Source organism: Brassica napus, chromosome C2, assembly GCF_020379485.1.
Source record: "Brassica napus cultivar Da-Ae chromosome C2, Da-Ae, whole genome shotgun sequence".
In the NCBI taxonomy this organism is placed as follows: Eukaryota; Viridiplantae; Streptophyta; class Magnoliopsida; order Brassicales; family Brassicaceae; genus Brassica; species Brassica napus.
The window spans coordinates 18,312,920-18,335,819 of record NC_063445.1 but is presented as its reverse complement, the minus strand read 5'-3'; the positions used below and the strand labels follow the sequence as shown (position 1 = coordinate 18,335,819).

Genomic DNA, 22,900 nt, shown 5'->3' with positions numbered 1-22,900 from the left:
TGATTTTCCAGCATATGGTATGTTGTCTGGATGGACAACGCATGGAAGGCTATCATGTCCATATTGTCAAGATAACACTGATGCTTTCCAACTAAAACACGGAAGGAAAACGTGTTGGTTTGACTGTCACAGGAGATTCCTACCACCTGATCATCCATATCGTAGGAGTAGGAATTTGTTTACGAAGAACAAGAGGGTGTTTGACAGTCCACCTCCGGAAATTTGTGGGAAAGATTTGAAGATACAACTAAGAGATTTTGGTGCAGAAAGGACGCCAGACGTCGGTGGACATGAGCGTTTTCCGGTAGATGCTGTTGGAGAACTACATAACTGGCACAAAAAAGTATTTTCTGGGATCTGCCATACTGGGAGGATCATCTGCTAAGGCATAATTTAGATGTCATGCATATTGAGAAGAACTTTTTTGACAATCTCATGAACACGATCCTTAATGTTCAAGGTAAAACAAAGGATAATTTGAAGTCAAGACTGGATTTAGTCGATATATGTGCTCGTTCAGAACTTCATGTTGATGAGAATGGTAGGGCTCCTTTTCCCATATACCGACTTGATGCAGCGGGAAAAGATGCGTTCTTTGATTGGATTTCAAACGATGTGGAATTTCCAGACGGTTACGCATCAAATTTGCGTAACTGTATCGACAGAAAGGAAGGAAAGTTTACTGGCTTGAAAAGCCACGATTGCCATGTAATGATGCAGCGCCTCCTTCCGTTCGCCTTCAAGGAACTATTACCACGAAATGTTCATGAAGCAATTGCAGGGATAAGTGGTTTCTTCCGCGATTTATGCACGAGATCAGTGACTCTTGAAGGTATTGAAAATTTGAAGACTAACATAGCCGTGATTCAGTGCAACCTTGAGAAGATATTTCCTCCCTCATTTTTTGATGTTATGGAGCATCTTGTTATTCACCTGGCAAGAGAATTGGAACTTGGTGGTCCTGTGCAGTATAGATGGATGTATCTGTATGAGCGGTATATGTTCCATTTGAAGAAGATGGTGAAAAATTTAAGTAGGGTGGAAGGTTCTATAGTCGCACAGATGATCAATGAAGAAACTTCAAACTTTGCCGAGTACTACTTTCCAGCAGAAGTTCAGACCAAAAACAGAAGACCTGCTCGGCATGATGATAGAGGCGAACGGGCAACATATCATGTTACGGTTCCAGACATTTTCACAGACGTTGGACGACTTAGCGGAAAACCAAAGGACCGTCGACTTACTGAGCAGGAGCGCAGTCATTTGCAAACATATTTGCTCACCAACTGCGAAGACGTTCTTCAATATGAGAGGTAAATAAATGAGCTTACAAATTTTTATTTAACAAGTTGAAATTTAAATCTTAATTAATTACATTATTGTCATCATATACAGGATTTTCATGGCAGAAAAGCGGTTCGAGTATAGATACGCCACAGAGGACGAACTAGAAGAAATGAAGCAGAGAGAATTTACTGGATGGATGTTTACTTATGTGAGTGCTTTAAACAAATTAAAATATATTTTATCACATATTTATACTAATTCACATTTATTGATATAACATATATATATGTGCTATTAATAGGTGTCTGCTGGTTTGGCCAGAGGTGAAACATTTGACGATTGGATACGTGAGATGGTCGTTGGACCAAACTTTGTTGTGAAGTCATATCCGAGATTTTGTACTCGAGGATATGCATTCACAACTCAGAAGAGGAGACGTTCGAGTACGACTTATGATGCTGGCGTTTGTTCTGCATCAGGAGATGATGTATACTACGGACACATACATGAGATTTTGGAAATCAAGTATTTGGGCATGGTTGGATTGCGCTGTACTGTTTTCTATTGTGATTGGCACGACAACACTCCAGATCGAGGTGTGAGAACAGATGCATTTGGTGTTACATCAGTAAATTCGAGGCGAAAGCTGCAATATTATGATCCTTTCATTCTTGCTTCTCAGGCCGATCAGGTAATTAAATGTTAATTATTCAGAATGATTCATCATCATGTGTATTAATTTATAATTTTTCTAAATGTTACAGGTTTGTTATATCAAGTACCCCCGGGTAAGGAACAGAGATGATCCATGGGTTACTGTTACAAGACTCAACCCGAGAGGCCGAGTTCAGGGAAGTTCTGAGCTGGAAGACCCACTACAACCAAGCACATCCGGCAACTTAAGTGCAGCAGAAGATTTAGCTGGAGTTGGCCTTGTTGTCGATTTAACCGACTTTGGAGAGGAAGCCGTCGTTCACGTAGAGGATGAACCAGTGATTGGAGAGTTTCACCAAGATCCAGATTCAGATTCATCTGGTGATGATGACTCGGAAACAGACTACCATTGATTTTTTTTTTTTTTTTTAAGAAATACCGAGGAAATTCCGAGGAACACTTGATATAACCTCTTTCCTCGGATATTAGTTATTTGGTTTATCTAGCAAGGCAAAGCTGAATACGAATTAAAAACTACTCAAAACACAACCAAATAAAACGAAGAAACCATGTAAAAGAAATACGAACTCATAATTAAGAAAAAAAAAAACTAAGTTCAAAATTAACAGAAAATAAGACCATAAAACGTTAGAATAGAAAAGAAAATAAAATAGCGCGGTCGGAAATCAAATGGCAATACTGGCCGGTGATAGCTCCTACTCCTCGTCTCCTGCTCCAGATGTTCCTGCATCGTTGGGTCTCTTGGACCTCTTTCTTACCCTGTGTGTACCACTCGAACCCGAACCAGAGCTGGATGGAGAGTTGTCCCGATGAACTACATCATCCTTTTGGCAACGACACGGCCTGATACGTGAAATGGCAGCCCAGATCTTGTGTAGCATGTCGTTGTTTGTCTTTATGCTCTGATCTCTCCAATGTTGTTGCTGGCGCGAAGTGGCGTTCGGTGGAAGCTCTTGCAGCTTGTACTGGCTGGAGTCTGATGGGAGTAGCTGATGGGGTTGTGAATCATCTGGAATGGCTTGTGCAGCCTCATCTTCTCCTTCTTCATCAACCACGGCCTTGCCTTTGGTCTGATATTTTGGCGTGAAGAAGGATGGCTTGTCTACTAGTGCGGTAGCAGGGGGTAGGAACTCAACTGCAGCCTCTGAAAGTAGAGCAGTCAGGCCGATCTGAGGCAGGTGGCAGTAGAGTGTTTTCTTCGCTCGGTCCTGGAATACGTAGACGTAAGGACCATCCCGATCGATCCTCGAGTGGGGACCAGCTATGAACTCCTTACTTACAAGATTTTTGACATCCAGGTAGTTCCAAGCAATGTTGTTCGATCTGTCCAGTGCTACCTGCTGGTTCTCGCAGTCTACACCCACATGTCTAAGGATCCGAGTAATCACTGCACCAAATCCACATGCATTGCTCTTGGATTTGGTTACTTTCCCCTTGTATCCTGCTAAGTTTGCGGCCAGCACCGCTCCCATGTTGAAGGCAGTAGCAGGTGGGAATGTAGAGTTTCCAAATGCCGGTAGCAAATGCCTCACACCTTGGTACAGGAGGCACAACTCCCATTGCGTGACTGATGCGGCTGTGGTTGTCCCGTATAGCAATGAGCCAATGAGGCGTGTGGCATATCTCAGTACTGGGCTCCGGATAAGTGACTCCTTTGCCTGAGAAGATCTATAAACCCCTGTGCCAATCGTTTCCCAGAAGTTCAACAGCTCTGAAGTCCAATAAAGACCAGATGTCCTCTCCCCTGCACTCAATCCAAATAGTCCGCAGAGGTCTGTGAAAGATACCTCATAGTATACTTTCTGCACTACGAATGCCAGAAAACCTTCCTGATGGCTATCATCGGGACGGCTGACGTATGCGGATGCTATGAACTGGCGTACCAACTCCGGATAAGTGGGTTCGTTGAGGTTGCATAGTTGGCCTAGACCCATGTTCTGGAACAGCCCTTCAATGTCTGCTTTGATTCCCAATATTGTCATCGTCTCAGGACATGCTAGTTGTGTAGCCGGAACGGCTACCTTCTTCATGTTGTTGTAGTGGGTGGTATCAGACTTATCCCACTTCTTTGGCCTTTGCTTCTCTCGCTGAGACGAACCCTCTTCTTGTGTGTTCTTCTTTGCTGATGTTTTCGTGCGCTTCATTCTCTACAAAATAGAATCATTGCTCTCAACATGGTTATAATCAATTAAGAACTCAAAGCAACATGAAAATGAAAGGCGAAATCGAGTTGTGATAAAAAAAAACCAAATTGAAAAAAATTCTCAATCCCTAAATCATCTCAAATCCTGTTCCAAACTCGTTGATCACAGACAATTGTGTTCTATTCCATGTTTAAACATCTGTTTCATGCATATTTGATCAAGGAATCAACACGAAAATAAGAAATTCACAAAACCCAAAAATTGCTCAAGAACACGATTTCAGAATGTGGATATTCGTGGAGTATACCTGTCTTAGGGTGAAAACGAGTGTAGGAATCAGGTAGAGCTCGAAAAATCAAGGGGAATAGAGCCCAAAATTGTTCAAATCGGATGATTATAGAGAGAGAAAGGGGGGGGGGGAATTATAGGGTAAATCGGAGGGGATGAGAGTTCTGAGGTTTAGATCCAAAAAAGGTAGGGTTTTGCCTTATAATTTTGTTTCCCGCACACGCATCGATCGATGCGTTTTTGAACAAATACGGATCGAACGATCACATTCTTACGCTTTGGTCCATCTTAGTGATCGATCGATCTGTTTTTGGACATATATCCATCGATCGATCCGTTTATAAAAAACCTTACAAGATTTTCCGAGGACATTCCGAGGAACATTTGAGATTCTCGATCGATCGATGGGATAATCTCATCGATCGATCACATTCTTACGGTCCGGTCCATCTTAGTGATCGATCGATGCGTTTTTGGACATATATCCATCGATCGATTCGTTTATAAAAAAACTTACAAGATTTTCCGAGGACATTCCGAGGAACATTTGAGATTCTCGATCGATCGATGGGATAATCTCATCGATCGATCACATTCTTACGGTCCGGTGCATCTTAGTGATCGATCGATGCGTTTTTGGACATATATCCATTGATCGATCCGTTTATAAAAAAAATTACAAGATTTTCCGAGGACATTCCGAGGAACCTTGAGATTCTCGATCGATCGATGGATAATCTCATCGATCGATCACATTCTTACGGTCCGGTCCATCTTAGTGATCGATCGATGCGTTTTTGTATATATATACATCGATCGATCCGTTTATAAAAAAAAAATTGACGTATTGAAACCCCAAACACTAGTTCCTCGGAATTTCCTCGGAATATTCCGAGGCAATTCCGAGGAAGAAGAGGGTTTCCTCGGAGTTCCCTCGGAATAATCCGAGGAAATTCCGAGGAAATAGGGTTTTTAAACCGAAAACAACGTTTTGCGGTTTGAATAACACCTATATAACCCTTATTAAGTGTCTTACGTTCATTATGAAGTCAAATATTTGTTCCTTACCGTATAATTAACACTTTTCCGATTGTATGAACGAAATCCCACAACATAAGAGAAACACTTATACCTTTTAATGAACGGTAAAGGGAATACTTTCAATTAGTTTTGAAATTTGTTATTTCATGGTTTATGCTCATCTATACAAAGAATCCTCAATGGTATGCATTACAATTGTATAAGAAATGAAATACGGCAAAAAAATTGATGTTTTGAAACCCCAAACACTAGTTCCTCGGTATTTCCTCGGAATATTCCGAGGAAATTCCGACGGATATTTTACTATCCGTCGGAATTTCCTCGGAATATTTTCATTTTACCGGGCAAATATTTCGCGAAAATTGAAATTAGAATTCCGACGGAATTCCGACGGATAATGTCCGTCGGACCCTAGGTTTTATAACCACGAGCCCCTTCTTCTTCCCCATTTCTCTCTTCTTCCTCTGCGCGACTCCTCTCTTCTCTCCGGCGATTTCCCCCTGAAATCCGACGATATCTCCGGCGATCTCCCCCTTCTCTTACACAAATCATGTAAGGACCCTATCCCACTCTCTTAGGTTCTATTTGTTAGGTTTTTGTGTAGTTTTGATAGATTTTTGTTAGGGTGATTGGTTAGGATTGTGATTTGGTTGTATAATAGGTTTAGAATTATGATTTGGTTGAATAATTTGTTTTGTTGAATTGATTTAGAATTTTTTTATAATTTTTTTATTTTTTTTTGTATTTATAAAATCGATTTTTGTATATAAAATCGATTTTTGTATTTTACAAATCGATTTTTCTATATAAATTCGATTTTTTGGATTTTACAAAAAAAATTGTATATAAATTCGATTTTTTGGATTTTACAAAACATTTTAAATATCTATAAAACTTTTTTTGTGATTAAAAACTATTATTTGGGATTTAAAAATATTTTTAATATATATATATATTATTAAAACTATTTTTTTGTAATTATTAAACTATTTTTATTTATTAAAACTATTTTTGTTTATTAGAACTATTTTTATATATTTATTAAATATTTTTAATATATATAAATCTTTTTTTGTGATTAAATTATTTGGGATTTTTTTTTAAAAAAAATTAATTTATATATTTCTCTATTTATTAAATATATTTTTTTAATTTACAGTTCTCATGATGATCAGACCCGGCCTCGACAGCGTCGTGATCGTGGTGGTAGTACGGGGAGCCAGTCTCGGTATTCCAGCCGTTTTCAGGATTCCCCTTCGCCCCACAGCTTCAACCATACATCTTCCTCTGCTGCACCCGCTCCTGCTCCTCTCGCTCCCGCTGCTGCATCCGCTCCTGTTCCTCCGGGTCCTCCGGGAGTGATGCGTGTTGCTGAGTTGGTTCAACAGCCCGGTCGTGACCATCTTCCGTATTTCACTCCGTATCCACATGGACGGGGTCAAACATGGTAATTAAACATTTCTTTCTTTAAATTTGGATTCATTATTAACCGTTTATTCTTTTTATTAGGTTCAACCGATTCGGGAACGGGATCAGCGCATGGATCAACCGTATGATGTACTCGGCCCTCGACAGTGGACATCCGACTTTCACTCACTTCCCTACCGACAAGCAGGTTCTGTGGTTTCGTCAGTTTGCGGTAAGTATTCTAATTTTTTACTTATATTTTTAATCTTTAATATAAATTTTCTACTAATTGTGTTTTTTTTCAGCAAGAGTTCAACTGGAATTCCGATGAGACGCTCTTTATCTATCACCACTTCGTCCATAAAGTTATGGACAACTATGGGAAGCAGATCCACGAGTGGAAGAAGAAGTGGGAAATCAATAAGGTTCGATTTAATTTATTAAACAATTTTTTAATTTATTAAACTATTTTTTAATTTATTAAAATATTTTCTTTTTTTTTATTAAAAGGTCCCAAAGTCGATGAACGACACGGTCTGGAAGGAGTTGTGTGCGCATTGGGATAAGGAAGAGACGAAAGAAACTTCTTCCACCAACTCCACCAACCGCAGGAGCGACCGTAAAGGGAAGGGCATCTACAAGCATAACTTGGGTGCTCAATCTATTGCCACTCTGGGAGATCGCATGGTAAGTTCAACCGCTTTTTCTTCAATTATTTGAGTTTCAGAATTTTAATTTATTGTGCATTTCTTCTAATTTCTAATGTTTCTTTAATTTATGTTTTTTTTCAAGGCGGAAGAAAATGATGGCGAGCCGGTTGATGATCTCGCCCTAATGAGGAGGGCGTATACCAACAAGAAGACCGGCCAGATTGATGACGGTCTTGTGAGGGACGTGGTCGACCTGGTCCAAACTCAGGTGGTAGACGAAGTGTCTCAGCTTCAAACCGAGGATGACGCTTCGACGGCTTCGACCAACTTGTCCCGGTTTCGAATCAACGAAATCGTTGAATCCGTAAGTTCTTTTTTTTTTAAAGTTCAATTCATTTATTTCTTGGTTTAAATTTGTAAATTTGGCTATTTTCTATTCAGTCGGTTCCAAAGAAGAAGGGACGTTTGGTCGGTTTGGGTCGTCGCACCCGGTCGGTTCCTCCTTCTTCTGCACCACCGCCCTTTGTTGATCCAGAAGTACTTACGGCTCAGTTGAAGGACAAAGATGATCGTATATCTTTGTTGGAGACCCAGATGGCGGCTCAACAGGCGGGCTATGAGGCACAGAGGAGGCTGAACCAGCAAATGATGGAGATGATGCAGAGGATGTACCCGAACGAGGTGTTCCCGGACGTGCCAGACCCGTAGTTTTTTTTTTTTTTCCAAAAACTCGGAATGTTTTATTTTTATTTGTGAAACTTTGAATATTAATTAATATGATTTCAATTTTAATTTTAATTTCATATTTTCGAAATTAAATTTCAGAAATTTTATTTTTTTTAAAAATTAATATTTTTTACATTCCGAGGAAATTGATTATATTTTTTACTCGATCGATCGATGCGTTTTTGGACATAAATCCATCGATCGATCTGTTTACAAAAAAACGTTCGGAATATACCGAGGGACATGTTCCTCGGAATATTCCGAGGAATATGTCCGTCGGTATATTCCTATCGATCGATGTATATATGTCCAAAAACGCATCGATCGATGAACGTCCGAGGAAATATCCCGACGAAGTTCTCCCTTGGTATATTCCGAGGACATTTCCGACAAACTAGTGATCCTCGGAATTTCCTCGGAAGTTTTTTTCCTCGGAATTCTGTCGGAAAATTCCGAGGGATTTCCGAGGAAAGAAGAAATTCCGAGGAATTATTTCCGACGATTTGTTTCGTCGGTATGTCGTCGGAATAACGATATTCCGACGAAATTCCGACGATTTTTTCCCTCAGAATCCTTGCTCTTTTCTTGTAGTGTTCTGTTTGAAACTATTTTTAAAAATGTTTTATTTTGTTGAAGTATTTATTTATATATGTCTTAGAATCCTAAACTCCACGTTCCAAAACTCTACCCCACCCTTTAACTTTAAACTTAAGGCATAAATGTAGATTAATTAACTCTAAGATTATAAATGTTTTTTATCCTTTTAAAAGTGAGATAAAAGTGGTTAACATAAACATGAAAAGTGACATTAGGAATGTGGTAGTTTAGACAATTTCTCTATTTTATTACCCTTTTCTTAGACTATATGCACTGATAATTGATAAAGACTCAACACAAAACTGCTTAAATCCGTACGTGCACTACAACAAGGCATGTGTATTAGTGTTGCAATTAGCATATAGCAATGTCTAGACTTCGCCATCTTTCATGTAGAAAAAGATTCATCGATGATGTAACCATGAATTTTATATAAGATTATTGATGGTGATAAAATACAAACTTCTGGCGGATTGGACTTATGAAGGTTATGCAAAATCAGGATTGAATTATACGTAATTCCAACCAATTCAGAAAATTGTCTCTAAAACAGTGGATAGTTGACTAAAAACAGTGGATAAAGCCAGTCTGATGCTAGACGAATAGTACAGTGTGAATGTCAAAGAAAGTATAAAGCTCCACATCTTTTTTTACGGACGAGATGAGAAATAAAACCAATGATTGGTAGGTTATTCTCTCTCCAGCCCGATGCAAATTAAGTAGGAAAACCATATGAAAATCATTTTCTCAACGGAGAAAAACAACTATTACCTCCATGTACATTTATTCCCAAAGGTGATGGAAGAGCTGTATTTTATGGACTATCAAATTGGTGTGGCTAATGAAACACAGCCACATTATATTCATATTAAATGAGATGCTCCAGTACATATCAAGCTGGTAGGCCTGGAAGGATCCGGATATCCGAAAAATTTAGGATACTCGGATCCGTCTGATCCGTGAATTTAATATCCGGATCCGGATTCGTGGTTTCCGAATATCCGTATTTCGGATATCCGTCTCTATATTCTATTACCCGCAGATATTCGGATCCGGATCCGGATCCGTAAAAATAACTAAAAATAATAATTTTTTTTTTAAAATACTAATTTTTTTTAAAAATAATACATCAATTAAATATTTATACAAGCTTTATAAATATATATATATATATATATATATGTCTATAATATTATAAGAACTAAAATATAATATTATAAAATTAATTTATATATAAATATGAATATATAAAATATTAATATTAATAAAATTTAAAAATCTAATGTGTTTTAAAATTACGGATCCAGATATCCGGACCTAAAAATTAAGATATCCGGATCCGGATTCGGTTTAGACGGATCCAAGATTTTACTATCCGGATTCGGATCCGGACACTCCGGATATCCTATTTTCGGAGCGGATCCGGAGCGGATCTCGCAACGAATCTGGATCTCGGATAATAAGTCCTAGGTCTATGGTGAACAATGCCAGTCTAAACTTCTTTATCGAACTTTGTTGGCATTAATGTTCTCACTATAGGGTTTTTGATCCCGATTTCTCTAGAGTTTCTCTAATTTGGTTCTTTTCATACATATATGTAAGGATCAAGTGTAAATATCTTGAATTCTTTTGTTTGAGTATGGGATAAAATTAATGTTTGTCAAAAAGAATCATAGCAGAAAAGATTTTGACTTTAGCTAAGGTTTTGGTGGATCGTCTCTGACTCTCTGTACATCAAATCGTCGGATCTCGAGATTTGTCTTGTTTGAGATTCTAAGTCAAACATTTTAACTACTGTTTGATTTGCCTCATGTTTTCCAGGATCTCAAGATTTGTCTACTTGCACTTTCCAAGTCAAACATCATAACTACTGCGTGAATTTCCCTCGTGTGTTTTCACTTTCAAATGACTAGGGACAAAAAAGAGGAATGTCATTGTAAAATTATAATGTACTACTTAGTAACTAGTATTTCACCGTTGTATTTAAATAGGGATATTGTTCTCTTTAATACATTTACTAGATCTCGACCCGCACAACAGCGCGCGGATTTTTGTTTTCATTTATTTTTATATAAATATTTTGTTTTCAATTCTAATTTGGTATATATTATAATATATGTGTCTATCAATTTTTAAAACATAATAAGTTTACTGTATATTTTTTTCATTGAATAGATTGTTTCAAACTTTCACATGTATTTGTATCTTCTTCTATATATATATATTTTCGGATTATTATTTCATTATTAAAATCGTAACTATATATATAAAGATTAGTAAAATATTGTTTTATTGTCATATTCAAAAATATTGTAACATTTCACAAATTTATAAAGTTTTTAAAAAATTAAACTTTTCGCTTCATAAATTTATATTATCGAGTAATAATTAAACATTTAGTTTTTGTTTAATTTTTAAAATAAACTATATGGTTTAAAATTTGTTTTCATTGGTTTTTTTTTTTGACAACAAACATTTACATACTCATATAGACTTTGTAAACCAGATCGGTAACTCTGCATCCATGTGAACGACGAAAGACGGTTGTTTTCTAGCACTGCGTGCTAAACTATCCGCCTTTAAATTCTTCGTCCGAGGTACTTGAACGTTTTGTGAGTTGAGGAAGCTTCTTTTCAAAAGCTTGATGTCTTCCAGGTAACTATCGAATGTTTCGAAAGACGGTTGTTTTCATTGGTTTAAGGTAGTAAAGATTAATCATTGTTAGATAGTATGATTTTTGTTAGTTAAAAAAAAATCTTTATAATTTTAAAAGTTAACATCGACAAATATTTAAATATTTAGCATATAGAGTTATAGTATTACAATATTAAATTATATCTATTTAATTTATACTATCTATAAATCCAATTGATCATCTATTGTTTAAATCCAATTATTGATAGCCCAATAAAAATTTCTGGTATGTCCAAAATTTAAATGATAAGATTAGATATTAAATGTAACATGACTTTTTAATAATAGGTCCATTAAGTCAATTTAAAAAAAATCACATTTGAATCAAAGTTGTGAATTCAATTTTAATATATAATATTAATCGTTTTGTTCAATGAAATAATCTCTTGTTACTTTATCTCGTCTTTAACCACACTCCCATAAATCAAGGGGTTTTTGCCACGCCGATTTCGGGGGTTCAGTTGACGATTTTAAACTAAAAACCTGCAGCTTTGGCTATACATCGACAATTAAACCCGAATATCTATGTAACTACAATTTCTCTGATTTTCACGCTATCTGCCACGCCAATGAGTGATAGGTCCAAACTCACAAGTAACTTTACGTACAGTTTTTGGGATATGAACGTACATGTAATTCATGAGTAAGAAAATATTAGTTATAATTCTTTCATTTGTGGAACCTTGTTCATAATAGTATATAGTTATGAAAACAATGTTTTCTTGGATACATGTTAATGGAACAGTACTATTTTGCTCCTACCTTACTACGCGATCACCAAATCAAAGTAGTTACCAAATCTCGATTTAATCAAACGCTGACACGTCTCTGATGTTTTTATTTTTGTCTATCTCTCAACAACAAATATGAAAGATATGAAACTTTTATATCAAAAGGAAAACTGTCTTTATCATTTGCCCTCATCACCAGAACCGGTCCTACATATCTAAAGGCTACAAGCCAAAACAAAAATTGTGGCCGAAATGTTCGAGCTTCGAACCTAGGCTTGGGATGTATGACAGCCATATTAACCACTCGACTAACACATATTTTAATGAAAATGAGGCCGATATTTTACTTATTTAATGACAGTCGGAAGTCCATGTTTCATCTACTTTGGGCTAGGGCCGGCTCTGCTCATCACTTGCTTTTGTCTAGTAACAAGTGGAAATCGAAGAGAACTAAAACAAAACATGTTTTTTCTTATATAATAAAAAAAGAGAAATTCTTGGGTTCACCCCCTAAGGTGAACTTTTAGGTTCACCAACCAATAGTGTTTGAGTATTTGATATTTGATATCTTTTAAAACAGGAAATAAAATTGAATATCCAAATTAGATTATATTTTTAAAATAAAATAATAAAAATATATAAAAATAGTTACAAAAAATAAATTAATTAATATTGTTAAATCTTCAGCAAAATACTAAACCCTATACCCTAAATCCTAAACCCTAAACCCTAAACGTTAAACCTTAAACTTTGGATAAACTCTAAACCGTTAAAAAATCTTAAACCCTAAATCATACATTAAAAACTAAATTTTACTAACACTAAACCCTAAATCCTAATCACTAAACCCTAAACCTTTGGGTAAACCCTAAACCCTTGGGTAAACCCTAAATCCTTGGGTAAACTCTGAACCCTTGGATAAATCATAAACTCTAGGGTTTAATTTTAAATATTTTTGATTTAGAGTTTATGATTTATCCAAGGGTTCAGGGTTTAGTGATTAGGGTTTAGGGTTTAGTGTTATTAAGATTTAGTTTTTAATGTATGATTTAGGATTTAAAATTTTCTAATGGTTACGGTTTATCCAAGATTTAAGGTTTATAATTTAGAGTTTGGAGTTTAGGATTTAGGATATAGGATTTAGTATTTTGCTAAAAGTTTATCAATATTTATTTATTTATTTTTTGTAACTATTTTTATGTATTTTTATTGTTTTATTTTAAAAATATAATCTTATTTGAAAATTCAATTTTGTTTTCTTTTTTAAAAGATATCAAATATCAAATACTCAAACACTATTGGTTGGTGAATCTAGAGGTTCACCTAGGGGGTGAACCCAAGAATTTCTCATAAAAAAATTCGTAAACGAAAGCAAAATTAAATAGAGAGTGTTGGGTGACGCTAGACTCTTCATTAACTCTTCTCATCTACCCTTCTCATGTTTGCCTTTACATCCTTCAGAGCATAATTAGTGATAGTACTTCATGTGGTTTCTGATAATTTAAATAAACAAAAATATTAAGAATGAAGGAGAGAGAAAAACAAATAAGAAGAGACGATTCTTTCTAAAGGTACTCCAAACACAATAATTCTACAAGTATAATGCATTTATTGGTTGAGCTGTTAAAAAATAATTATAAAAACAAATATCATTGTTTTACTGTTATTGAAAAACGTACACAAACTCTCTTTACTGCTGATGCTCTCAGCTTCCCTTTCTCTTCTTCATTCATCTCTTCATAAACCTAGTAACAAAAGTTAACAAAACAAGTGTACTTGCATATTTTTTTTTACATTACTCTCTCCCCAAGATGCCTCAAGGACCGATGCCAGAGTTTTCTACCTCGGTGAAGCTCAAGTATGTGAAACTCGGCTATCAATACTTGGTCAATCACTTCTTGAGTCTTCTTTTGATCCCTATCATGGCAATCATCACCGTTGAGCTTCTTCAGATGGGTCCAGAAGAGATTCTTAATGTTTGGAAATCACTTCACTTTGACCTAGCTCAGGTTCTATGTTCTTCTTTCGTTGTTATCTTTATCTCCACCGTTTACTTCATGTCCAAGCCACGTACCGTCTACCTCGTTGACTACTCTTGTTACAAACCACCTGTCACGTGCCGCGTCCCCTTCGCAACTTTCATGGAATATTCTCGTTTGTTCCTCAACGACAAGCCTAAGCGCGCTGAGTTTCAAATGAGAATCCTTTAACGTTCTGGTCTCGGTGAAGAAACTTGTCTCCCCCCAGCTATTCATTACATTCCTCCAACACCAACCATGGACGAGGCTAGAAGTGAGGCTCAAATGGTTATCTTCTCGGCTATGGATGATCTTTTCAAGAAAACCGGTATAATGCCCAAAGACATCGATATACTCATTGTGAATTTCTCTCTTTTCTCTCCCACCCCATCGCTCTCTGCTATGGTCATCAACAAATATAAGCTTAGGAGCAACATTAAAAGTTTTAATCTGTCGGGGATAGGCTGCAACGCGGGCCTGATTTCAGTCGAACTGGCCCGCGATCTACTTCAGGTTCATCCCAATTCGAATGCAATTATCATCAGCACCGAGATCATAACGCCTAATCACTACAAAGGGAACGGAAGAGCAATAATGCTGCCTAATTGTCTCTTCCGCATGGGCTCCGTGGCAATTCTTATGTCAAACCGTCGGTCTGACCGGTGGCGAGCCAAGTACAAGCTTAGCCACCTTGTCCGGACCCACTGTGTTGCTGATGACAAGTCTTACTACTGTGTCTATGACTAAGTTACATGGAAACGGAAGCGGAAACGCGGAAGCGGAATCGTATGGAAGCGTAGAAGCGATTTTTTTCAAAAAACTAGGAAGTGGATCCGTGTTGGAAGCGTATATATATATCATATAAACCCACATATAAAATAAAATTCTGAAAATTAAAAGTGTTTAAACTTTAAACCACACAAATCCAACAAAGTCTTAAATATTAAGCAACACAGCTAAAAATAAAAACGTTCAATGTCAATGAACTAAAATAGAACTTTAACCTTAGTTTCACAATGCAAATTCAGTTGAACTTTATTCATTAGCAACCATCCAATCAATATCATTGAATTGTTGGACCCAATTTCGGTCAGTACAGTAATGGGCCGCGATCAAAGATATGGACCGTAAGGAACTGAAGCCTATAGCAAGCAATCGAGCTCGAAAACGAAAACTTCGAGATCCCAGAGATCGCAGAGCAGTTACGAAGATCACAAGGTTGACTTACTATAAAGGAAAGAGAAGGGACATGAAGAAAGACATGTTGAAAACCCTAGAGAGAGCTACACACATACATCGACCTTGTTTTCATCCCAATCTTAGATCCTTTCTTTACCGATCTCATTTGTATCATTCGATCTAGTTCAACTCATTGTATTCGATCTTATTCATCAATAAAGTCCATTTTTACCTACTGGAAACTGTTTACATCTTTGTGTTCTAATGATATCATTGCCTACATCATTCGTCTTCCCTAGATCAAACTCCCGATCACTATCAAATACTTAGTGTAGATTTTACGTTCTACATTTTGGGGCCGACTGTGGGGAAGATAAACGAAAAACATCTTTGCTAAGAAACCGATCTAAGTTTCCTAAGCGTGACTATGGATCCCACCCCAATTCGATCCGACTGCATCGAATCAATCGATCTCGACCTCTTTAGATCGATGAGGCCAATCACATCAAGAAAGTCGATGTTCTCGACAAGCAGTCCTGCGCTCCGCAAGTAGCGATTGACGATTCCACCATCATCGCCTGCGAGGATACAATACAAAAAGGAGAAATCATGACTTTCTACGAGCACGAAAATATAAAGCTCGATATGCCCCACGATGATGCCTTGGTGATCGCATTGGAAGTCGAAGGCGCCGTCTTCTCGAAAATCCTTATCGACACCGGAAGCGCTGTCGACATCATCTCGCAAAAAATGCTACGGTCGCTCGAGCAACCGATCCCAACGATCAGACGAGAAACGACTCCCCTCGCTAGCTATGAAGGAAAGTCGGTCCGTTCGCTCGGGATCATATTGTTAACCACCAAAGCTTACGATCTGGAACTTAAAACAGAATTCACCGTAGTCGATCAACCTATGCCTTTCGATGCCATCATAGGGCGCCCCTGGTTGCACCAGATTAGGGTGGTCCCCTCGGTTTATCACCAATGCGTGAGGTTTTTATCTCCAACCGGCGAGAAAACCATACTCGGAAGCCAAAAACAAGCCCGAGCCTGTTACATGTCCGAATTCCGAAAAATGCTGCGGAAGGAGGAGAATATCCCACTCGCACGCGACCTATAAGTAAAAGACCCCGCCAAAGACCTATCGGGCGTCGTCGCCCTAGACGAGAATTCCGAAAAAGGCGTCAACATCAGGAACAACCTCGTATCTTTCCTCAAACAAAATATTAAGACATTCGCATGGTCTGCGGCAGACATGCCCGAAATCAACATCAATATCACCTCTCACGACCTAAACATCGACCCTACGTTTAAACCTATCAAACACAAACGAAGAAAGCTAGGACCCGAACGAGCCAAGGCAGTAAATGACGAAGTGGACAAGCTCCTGAAAATCGGTTCCATTCGCGAAGTCCAATACCCTGATTGGCTCGCAAACCCAGTCGTAGTAAAAAAGAAAAATGGAAAATGGAGAGTGTGTATTGATTTCACCGATCTCAACAAAGCATGCTCAAAAGATAGTTTCCCATTACCACATATCGACCAGCTGGTAGAAGCCACAGCGGTCACGAACTACTTTCGTTCATGGATGCATTTTCTGGTTACAATCAGATCCTCATGAACCTCGACGACCAGGAAAAAACTAGCTTCATCATCGAGCGGGGTACCTATTGCTACAAAGTAATGTCGTTCGGACTAAAGAACGCCGGAGCTACTTATCAAAGACTAGTAAATAAAATGTTCTCCACGCAACTTGGAAGAACGATGGAGGATTACATAGACGACATGCTAGTAAAGTCATCAAAAGCCAACGACCACGTTCTATAACCCCAAGAGTGTTTCAACATTCTTAATAAGTTCGGGATGAAACTGAACCCTACAAAATGCACTTTCAGAGTGGCCTCCGGAGAGTTCCTCGGATACCTTGTAACCGAAAGGGGAATCGAGGCCAACGCGAAACAGATCGCCGCGCTCTCGATACCTTACCTCCGAGATCGATCCGAGAAGTACAGCGCCTGACCGGTAAAATAGCTGCGCTGAACCGCTTCATCTCCAGGTCGACCGACAGATGCCTCCCTTTCTACAAGCTATTGAAAGGAAACAAGAAATTCGAATGGAAAATCGAATGTGACTCCGCCCTAAAAGAGCTTAAGACATATATCAGCGAGCCGCCCATTCTGTCAAACCAATCATAGGAGAGACCCTCTTTTTGTACGTGGCAACCTCCAAACACGCAGTAAGCGGAGTGCTAATTTGCGAAGAAAGCGGAGAACAAATACCGATATACAATGTGAGTAGATCGTTGGTAGACGCCAAAACCATGTACCCCGTGATGGAAAAGCTAGCGCTAGCAATAGGTACCGCGGCCAAAAATTAAGACCTTATTTTCAGTCGCATTCAATCACGGTCATAACATCGCAACCCCTGCGGACAGTGCTCCACAGTCCAAGCCAATAAGGAAGATTGGCAAAATTGGCAATCGAGCTCAGCGAATACGATATCGAATGCCAACCGCGAACGAGCTCGAAAGAGCAGGTGTTAGCTGATTTCATAATCGAACTCGTCCCGAAAGAAGACAACACAAGATCGAATTCCCAAACATGGAAATTACACGTCGATGGGGCCTCGTCGAGGCAGGGATCCGGGATCGGAATACAATTCGAATCTCCGATAGGGGAAATGATCGAGCAATCATTTCGCCTAGGATTCAGCGCATCAAACAACGAAGCCGAATACGAATCTCTGATCTCTGGCCTACGACTCGTACGAAGCATCGGAGCTCGGGAAATCAGCGCCTTCAGTGACTCGCAGTTAGTCACAAGCCAATTCCACGGAGAATACGAAGCGAAAAACGAAAGAATGGAAGCATATCTCACAGTCCTAAAAGCGATCGCTCAGCAATTCGACAAATTCGAGCTCACAAAAATCCCAAGAGGAGATAACACGTCGGCCGACGCTCTAGCTGCGCTAGCTTCGACTTCCAACCCAGCGGTAAAAAGAATAATACCGGTAGAAGGAATAGAAAACCTAGCATAGATCTCCCGTGCAAAGGAAACAATCTTCAAGGAGACAGCCTCCCACGCATCGACGTAATCACTACACGAAGCAGAGCACAAAAAGAAAGCCAGGATCTCAACGACGAAACCAGCGGCGAGCCCAACGACCCATCAACCCCAAGCACGTCACGCGTCAGGACTAGAAGAACAGCAACCACAACAATCGTCCCTGAAGAAGCCGTCCACGAAACTAACAATGAGGCACACAACGCCTTCAAAAAAGAGCTCGAAGCTAGACCAGATTGGAGAATCCCAATAGTTAAATATATAAAAGATGGCGAACTCCCCGCTGAAAGATGGGAAGCTCAAAAAATAAAAGCCCGGAGCTCGCGCTATTGTATTATGGAAGAAAAACTGTACAAAAGAAGCCTGGACGAGCTCTATTTGTTGGGGGTATCGCCCAAAGACACATTCACAATCCTAAAACAAACTCATGGATGATCATGCGGAAGCCACTCTAGCGGGCGATCTCTAGCAATCAGGATAAAGATACTAGGCTACTTCTGGCCAACGATCGCCGACGACAGTGAGCAATTCACATTAAAATGCGACAAATGCCAAAGGCATGCACCAATGATACACCAACCAACTCAGAAATTATCTACAATATCTTCACCATACCCTTTTATGAAATGTTCCATGGATATAGTAGGCCCGCTAGTACCTTCTGGGCCAGCCCAATTACGATTCCTCCAGGTACTAACCGACTATTTTACCAAATGGATCGAAGCCGAAGCATTCTCCAACGTCACCTCTACGACGGTAACCAGCTTCATTTGGAAAAACATCATCTACCGACATGGTTTACCATACGAGACAGTAACCGACAATGGACCACAATTCATCTCAAAAATATTCAAAGATTTTTGCGTAAAGTGGAAAATCAAAATTAAGGCCGCGAGCCCCCGGTACCCAAAATGCAACGGTCATGCCGAAGCCGCAAATAAAACTATCATGAACAACCTCAAGAAAAGACACGACCTCAAGAAAGAGAGGTGGGACGAAGAGATGCACGGTGTCCTATGGGCTTTCAGAACGACCCCCCACACAACAACCCAAGAAACACCATTCTCGCTGTCTTATGGAGTTGAAGCCGTAATCCCAGCCGAAATCGAGGTTCCGAGTCAGCGACGAGGAATGTGTTCAGAAGACGCCGAACTCAACGAAGAGTTATTAATCCACCAGTTAGATATGATCGAGGAACAACGAGAAAAAGCAGCAGTACGTATGCAAAATTACCAAGAAGCCGCGGCACGTTATTACGACTCCAACGTAATAAACCGCGCTTTCTCCGTAGGCGACCTAGTTCTCTGAAAAGTGTTCGACGGAACGAAAGAACCGGGAGCAGGAAGGACCATACAAAGTCACCAAAGAAACCCGAACCGGAGTCTACAAGCTAGAAAAGCGCAAAACTGGCCTCCCAGAAATGAGACCTTGGAACGACTACAACTTAAAGAAATATTACAAGTAACGCAAAATCCGAACCTCAACCATGACTGTCAAGCTTCGGGCTGGGAGGCTAACGACCCTACCCTACAGCTCAGTCAAAGAGAAACGAAACTACAAAAAGGCTTGATCCCTCGAAGAGGGTACGTAGGCAGCTCGACACCGAGCGCAGCCCAAACAACCGAACAAACATTCGTTAATTTTCTTCTCTTACTTAGAATATTCAATCTCTAAACATAGCCCGTTCGACGGACTCACTATCAGGCCATATAAAGGCCAACAAAACAGATTCCTGATCAGTCTCTGTTCTACACACACCTTTTAAATGTTAAAACAAACAAGCTCAATGATGCAAAAGTTAAACAAAACATTCAATTAGGAAAGGTATTAACCTGATAATCCATTTTTTTTGAAGACATATTTATGTTTCTTCAACAAACCAAAAGACAAAATAAAAACACAACAAAAACTACAAACTCCAAAGCAAACAGGTTAATCCTCGCGTCATTCTTGATCAACCGAATCACCAGAAACCTCAGGAAGATCGAGACGACTAAGGGAAGGCTCCGACACCGAGGCAACACCATAATCAAGATCAAGCGAGATCTCCCGGTCTTTAAGACGCCCCAACTCCTCTTCGAGCTCGAAACCACCTTCGCTGTACTCAGTCAAAGCCTCAATACGAGCTCGCACTTCTGTATCCGTCTCTTCCTTCCTCTTCCGGAGCTTATCCTTCACCACGGCATGAACCGCGTCACACTCTTGGGCAAGAGACCGACGAGCAAGACTGCGTTCCTTGAGATCGGTCTCCTTGCAACCTTCAATCTCCCTCCTATGCTTTTCCTTCATCAAGTCAAGGTCAGTCTGGAGAGCAACCTTCTCCGCCTCGGTAGCAACCAACTTCTCCTTCAATCCCTCAACCTCGACCTCACGCTACTTCTCTGTTACTCGAACGGTCTCCAACTCACCTCGAAGCTGTTGAATCGTGAGAAGGTGACCTCCGGCCTCCTCTTTGCTCGGAAAGTCAGCCAAGCGCTTCTCCATCAAAGCGGCGTATTCGTTACTCGCCTCCATAGCCTAAGAAAAAGCAACAACAGAGGTCAGGCAATCATCAGTTAACCCGACAGAACATCAAAAGCAATCGCGAGACAGATTACCTTAGCACTCGCGACCGCCATCCGCACGTAAGCATCACGCTCACGCATATCGTCCAGAGGAGGAAGCTCGCATCCCTTCTCTCTGATCTTGCCCCAAATCAGAGCAAGACCTTCAAGGTTCTCAAGGATTGGTACCTCGTCGTCATACAAAAATCTCCACGAAGAGGTCTTCTGCACGTCCGAGAGACGAGCGCTCGGGTCGACCTGCGAAGTACCTTCGTCAGAAGCTCGTAACGGCGGAGGAAGCTCCGAGCTTGGGGAATTCGAACTCACAGAGTTAATCTCTTCGTGAGATCGACGTCGGCGTCGGTGAGTCATCGAATAGATCTCGTCTTCGAGAGCTCGATCACCGACAGAACCAGTTAAAGTGTTCGGCGCCCTTCGAGCCCCACCTACGGGAACAGCGATCGATACCGGCCTAACCAAAAGACCGGGAGATTAAGTCTGCGATCTCGTCCTAAGGGACGGTCCACGCCGAGTTTTCCGAGATCGCTCCAACGACCTACCTTTGGAAGACTCGTCAGGACGGTCGGGTAGCACCTCCTTCTCACTCGCCCTTGAACAAAACATATTTGGCGAATTGAGCGACGCAAAGACATTCGAATCTTCCCAAACAAAAGAAGATCAGCTTACTCTTATCGCGATGACCTTTTCCCGGTCGAACAGGTACCACCGAACCAACGGGAGTAGCACGGTTTTCACCCGGCGGAAGAGCGTAAGCCGCTCGAATTCGATCTACGGTGAGTGCGAGCCATCGAGGGCTATCCCACCGCAAAGTGGCGATTAGCCCGCGAAGCTCGGGAGTCATAGGCGCAGAACCAAAGGGTTCTAGAAATAAGCAAAGAGAAGTTAGAGAACGCCAAAATAAATCGAAGAGTAAAATTCTTTTCGAGAAATAGAACAAAAAAAAGAAGAAACTCAAAAAACTTACCAATCTCGTCGGACCACACCCTAGGGATCGTCTCAAAATCAAAGTCGCCGACCGACGCCAGATTAATCTTAAAAATGAAAAATTTCTCCCTCCACCGGTCATCCCTGTTAGGAATACCATCTATAATAGAACGGCCAGGCCGAAGAGCAAGAATCATTGTTCCAGGGAAACCACTGTTCCTCTTAATAGAAAACAACTGCTTCAATTCTTCGAGGCCGAACCTGAGACCCTCCGCCCTAGCTCGGATCCACAAAGTCAAGAAATAGCGCCAGAAATTAGGCGTCATCTAGGCAAAATCCATCCCAAGCTCCGCGAGCGCCTCGAGAAGGAAGCGAGGAAGAGGAAATGAAAAACCTCCGTCGTGGAAATGCGACGTGTAGGCCCCACAATACCCCGGCCTCATAGTCTCCGGAGTTTCGCCATCTTCGGGTGCTTCGATCTCAACGGCATACATGATTCCCCAGAGCTCGTAAAGGGTCTCGATATGTTTCGGCTCGATGATCGTCGGGAGATGAGGACCAAATTTTTTGAGCGCCATAGATTCGGAACAGGAAAAAGAAAGTACCAAGAGGAAGACGATGAAAGAGAAAGAAGGATTGTAGTGTCGAAGAAGACGATCCATCCAGTAAAGTATAATATATATATATATATATATAAATGGTTCCCGAAACACTAAAGATTAACCGGCCACGAACTCTCGATCTTGACCATACGATTTGAAAATGGCCGACAAGTCAAATCTACCCGATGCACGTGATGTCCCACTTCCCGAGAATCGCGACGCCGCCAGGTAACGTTAGTTTTCACCCTTTCGGTTTCCCAAGTAAACCAAAAGGCTGGGGGACAAATGTTGGACCCAATTTCGGTTAGTACA

The 22,900-nt window shown here is 40.1% G+C and overlaps 3 protein-coding genes across 3 annotated transcripts; 2 read left to right on the top strand and 1 right to left on the bottom strand.

Moving 5' to 3' along the window:
* The first annotated feature begins 13,543 nt into the window (after positions 1 to 13,543).
* LOC106420818 (3-ketoacyl-CoA synthase 6-like) lies at positions 13,544 to 15,206 on the top strand. Its single transcript, XM_013861674.2, has one exon. It carries the CDS (start codon positions 14,517 to 14,519, stop codon positions 15,003 to 15,005), a length of 489 nt encoding a protein of 162 aa, XP_013717128.2. The 5' UTR covers positions 13,544 to 14,516; the 3' UTR covers positions 15,006 to 15,206.
* On the top strand, positions 14,052 to 14,450 carry LOC106393203 (3-ketoacyl-CoA synthase 6-like). The gene has a single exon (XM_048748802.1). The coding sequence runs from the start codon at positions 14,052 to 14,054 to the stop codon at positions 14,448 to 14,450; it is 399 nt and encodes a 132-aa protein (XP_048604759.1).
* Positions 15,207 to 20,442: 5,236 nt separating the features above from the next.
* Positions 20,443 to 22,312, bottom strand: LOC125582223. Its single transcript, XM_048748801.1, has 6 exons — positions 22,027 to 22,312; positions 21,744 to 21,923; positions 21,602 to 21,700; positions 21,096 to 21,487; positions 20,887 to 21,015; positions 20,443 to 20,844 (listed from the first exon to the last, which is right to left on the bottom strand). The coding sequence occupies exons 1-6, from the start codon at positions 22,310 to 22,312 to the stop codon at positions 20,443 to 20,445; spliced, it is 1,488 nt and encodes a 495-aa protein (XP_048604758.1).
* Between the last annotated feature and the right edge of the window lie 588 nt (positions 22,313 to 22,900).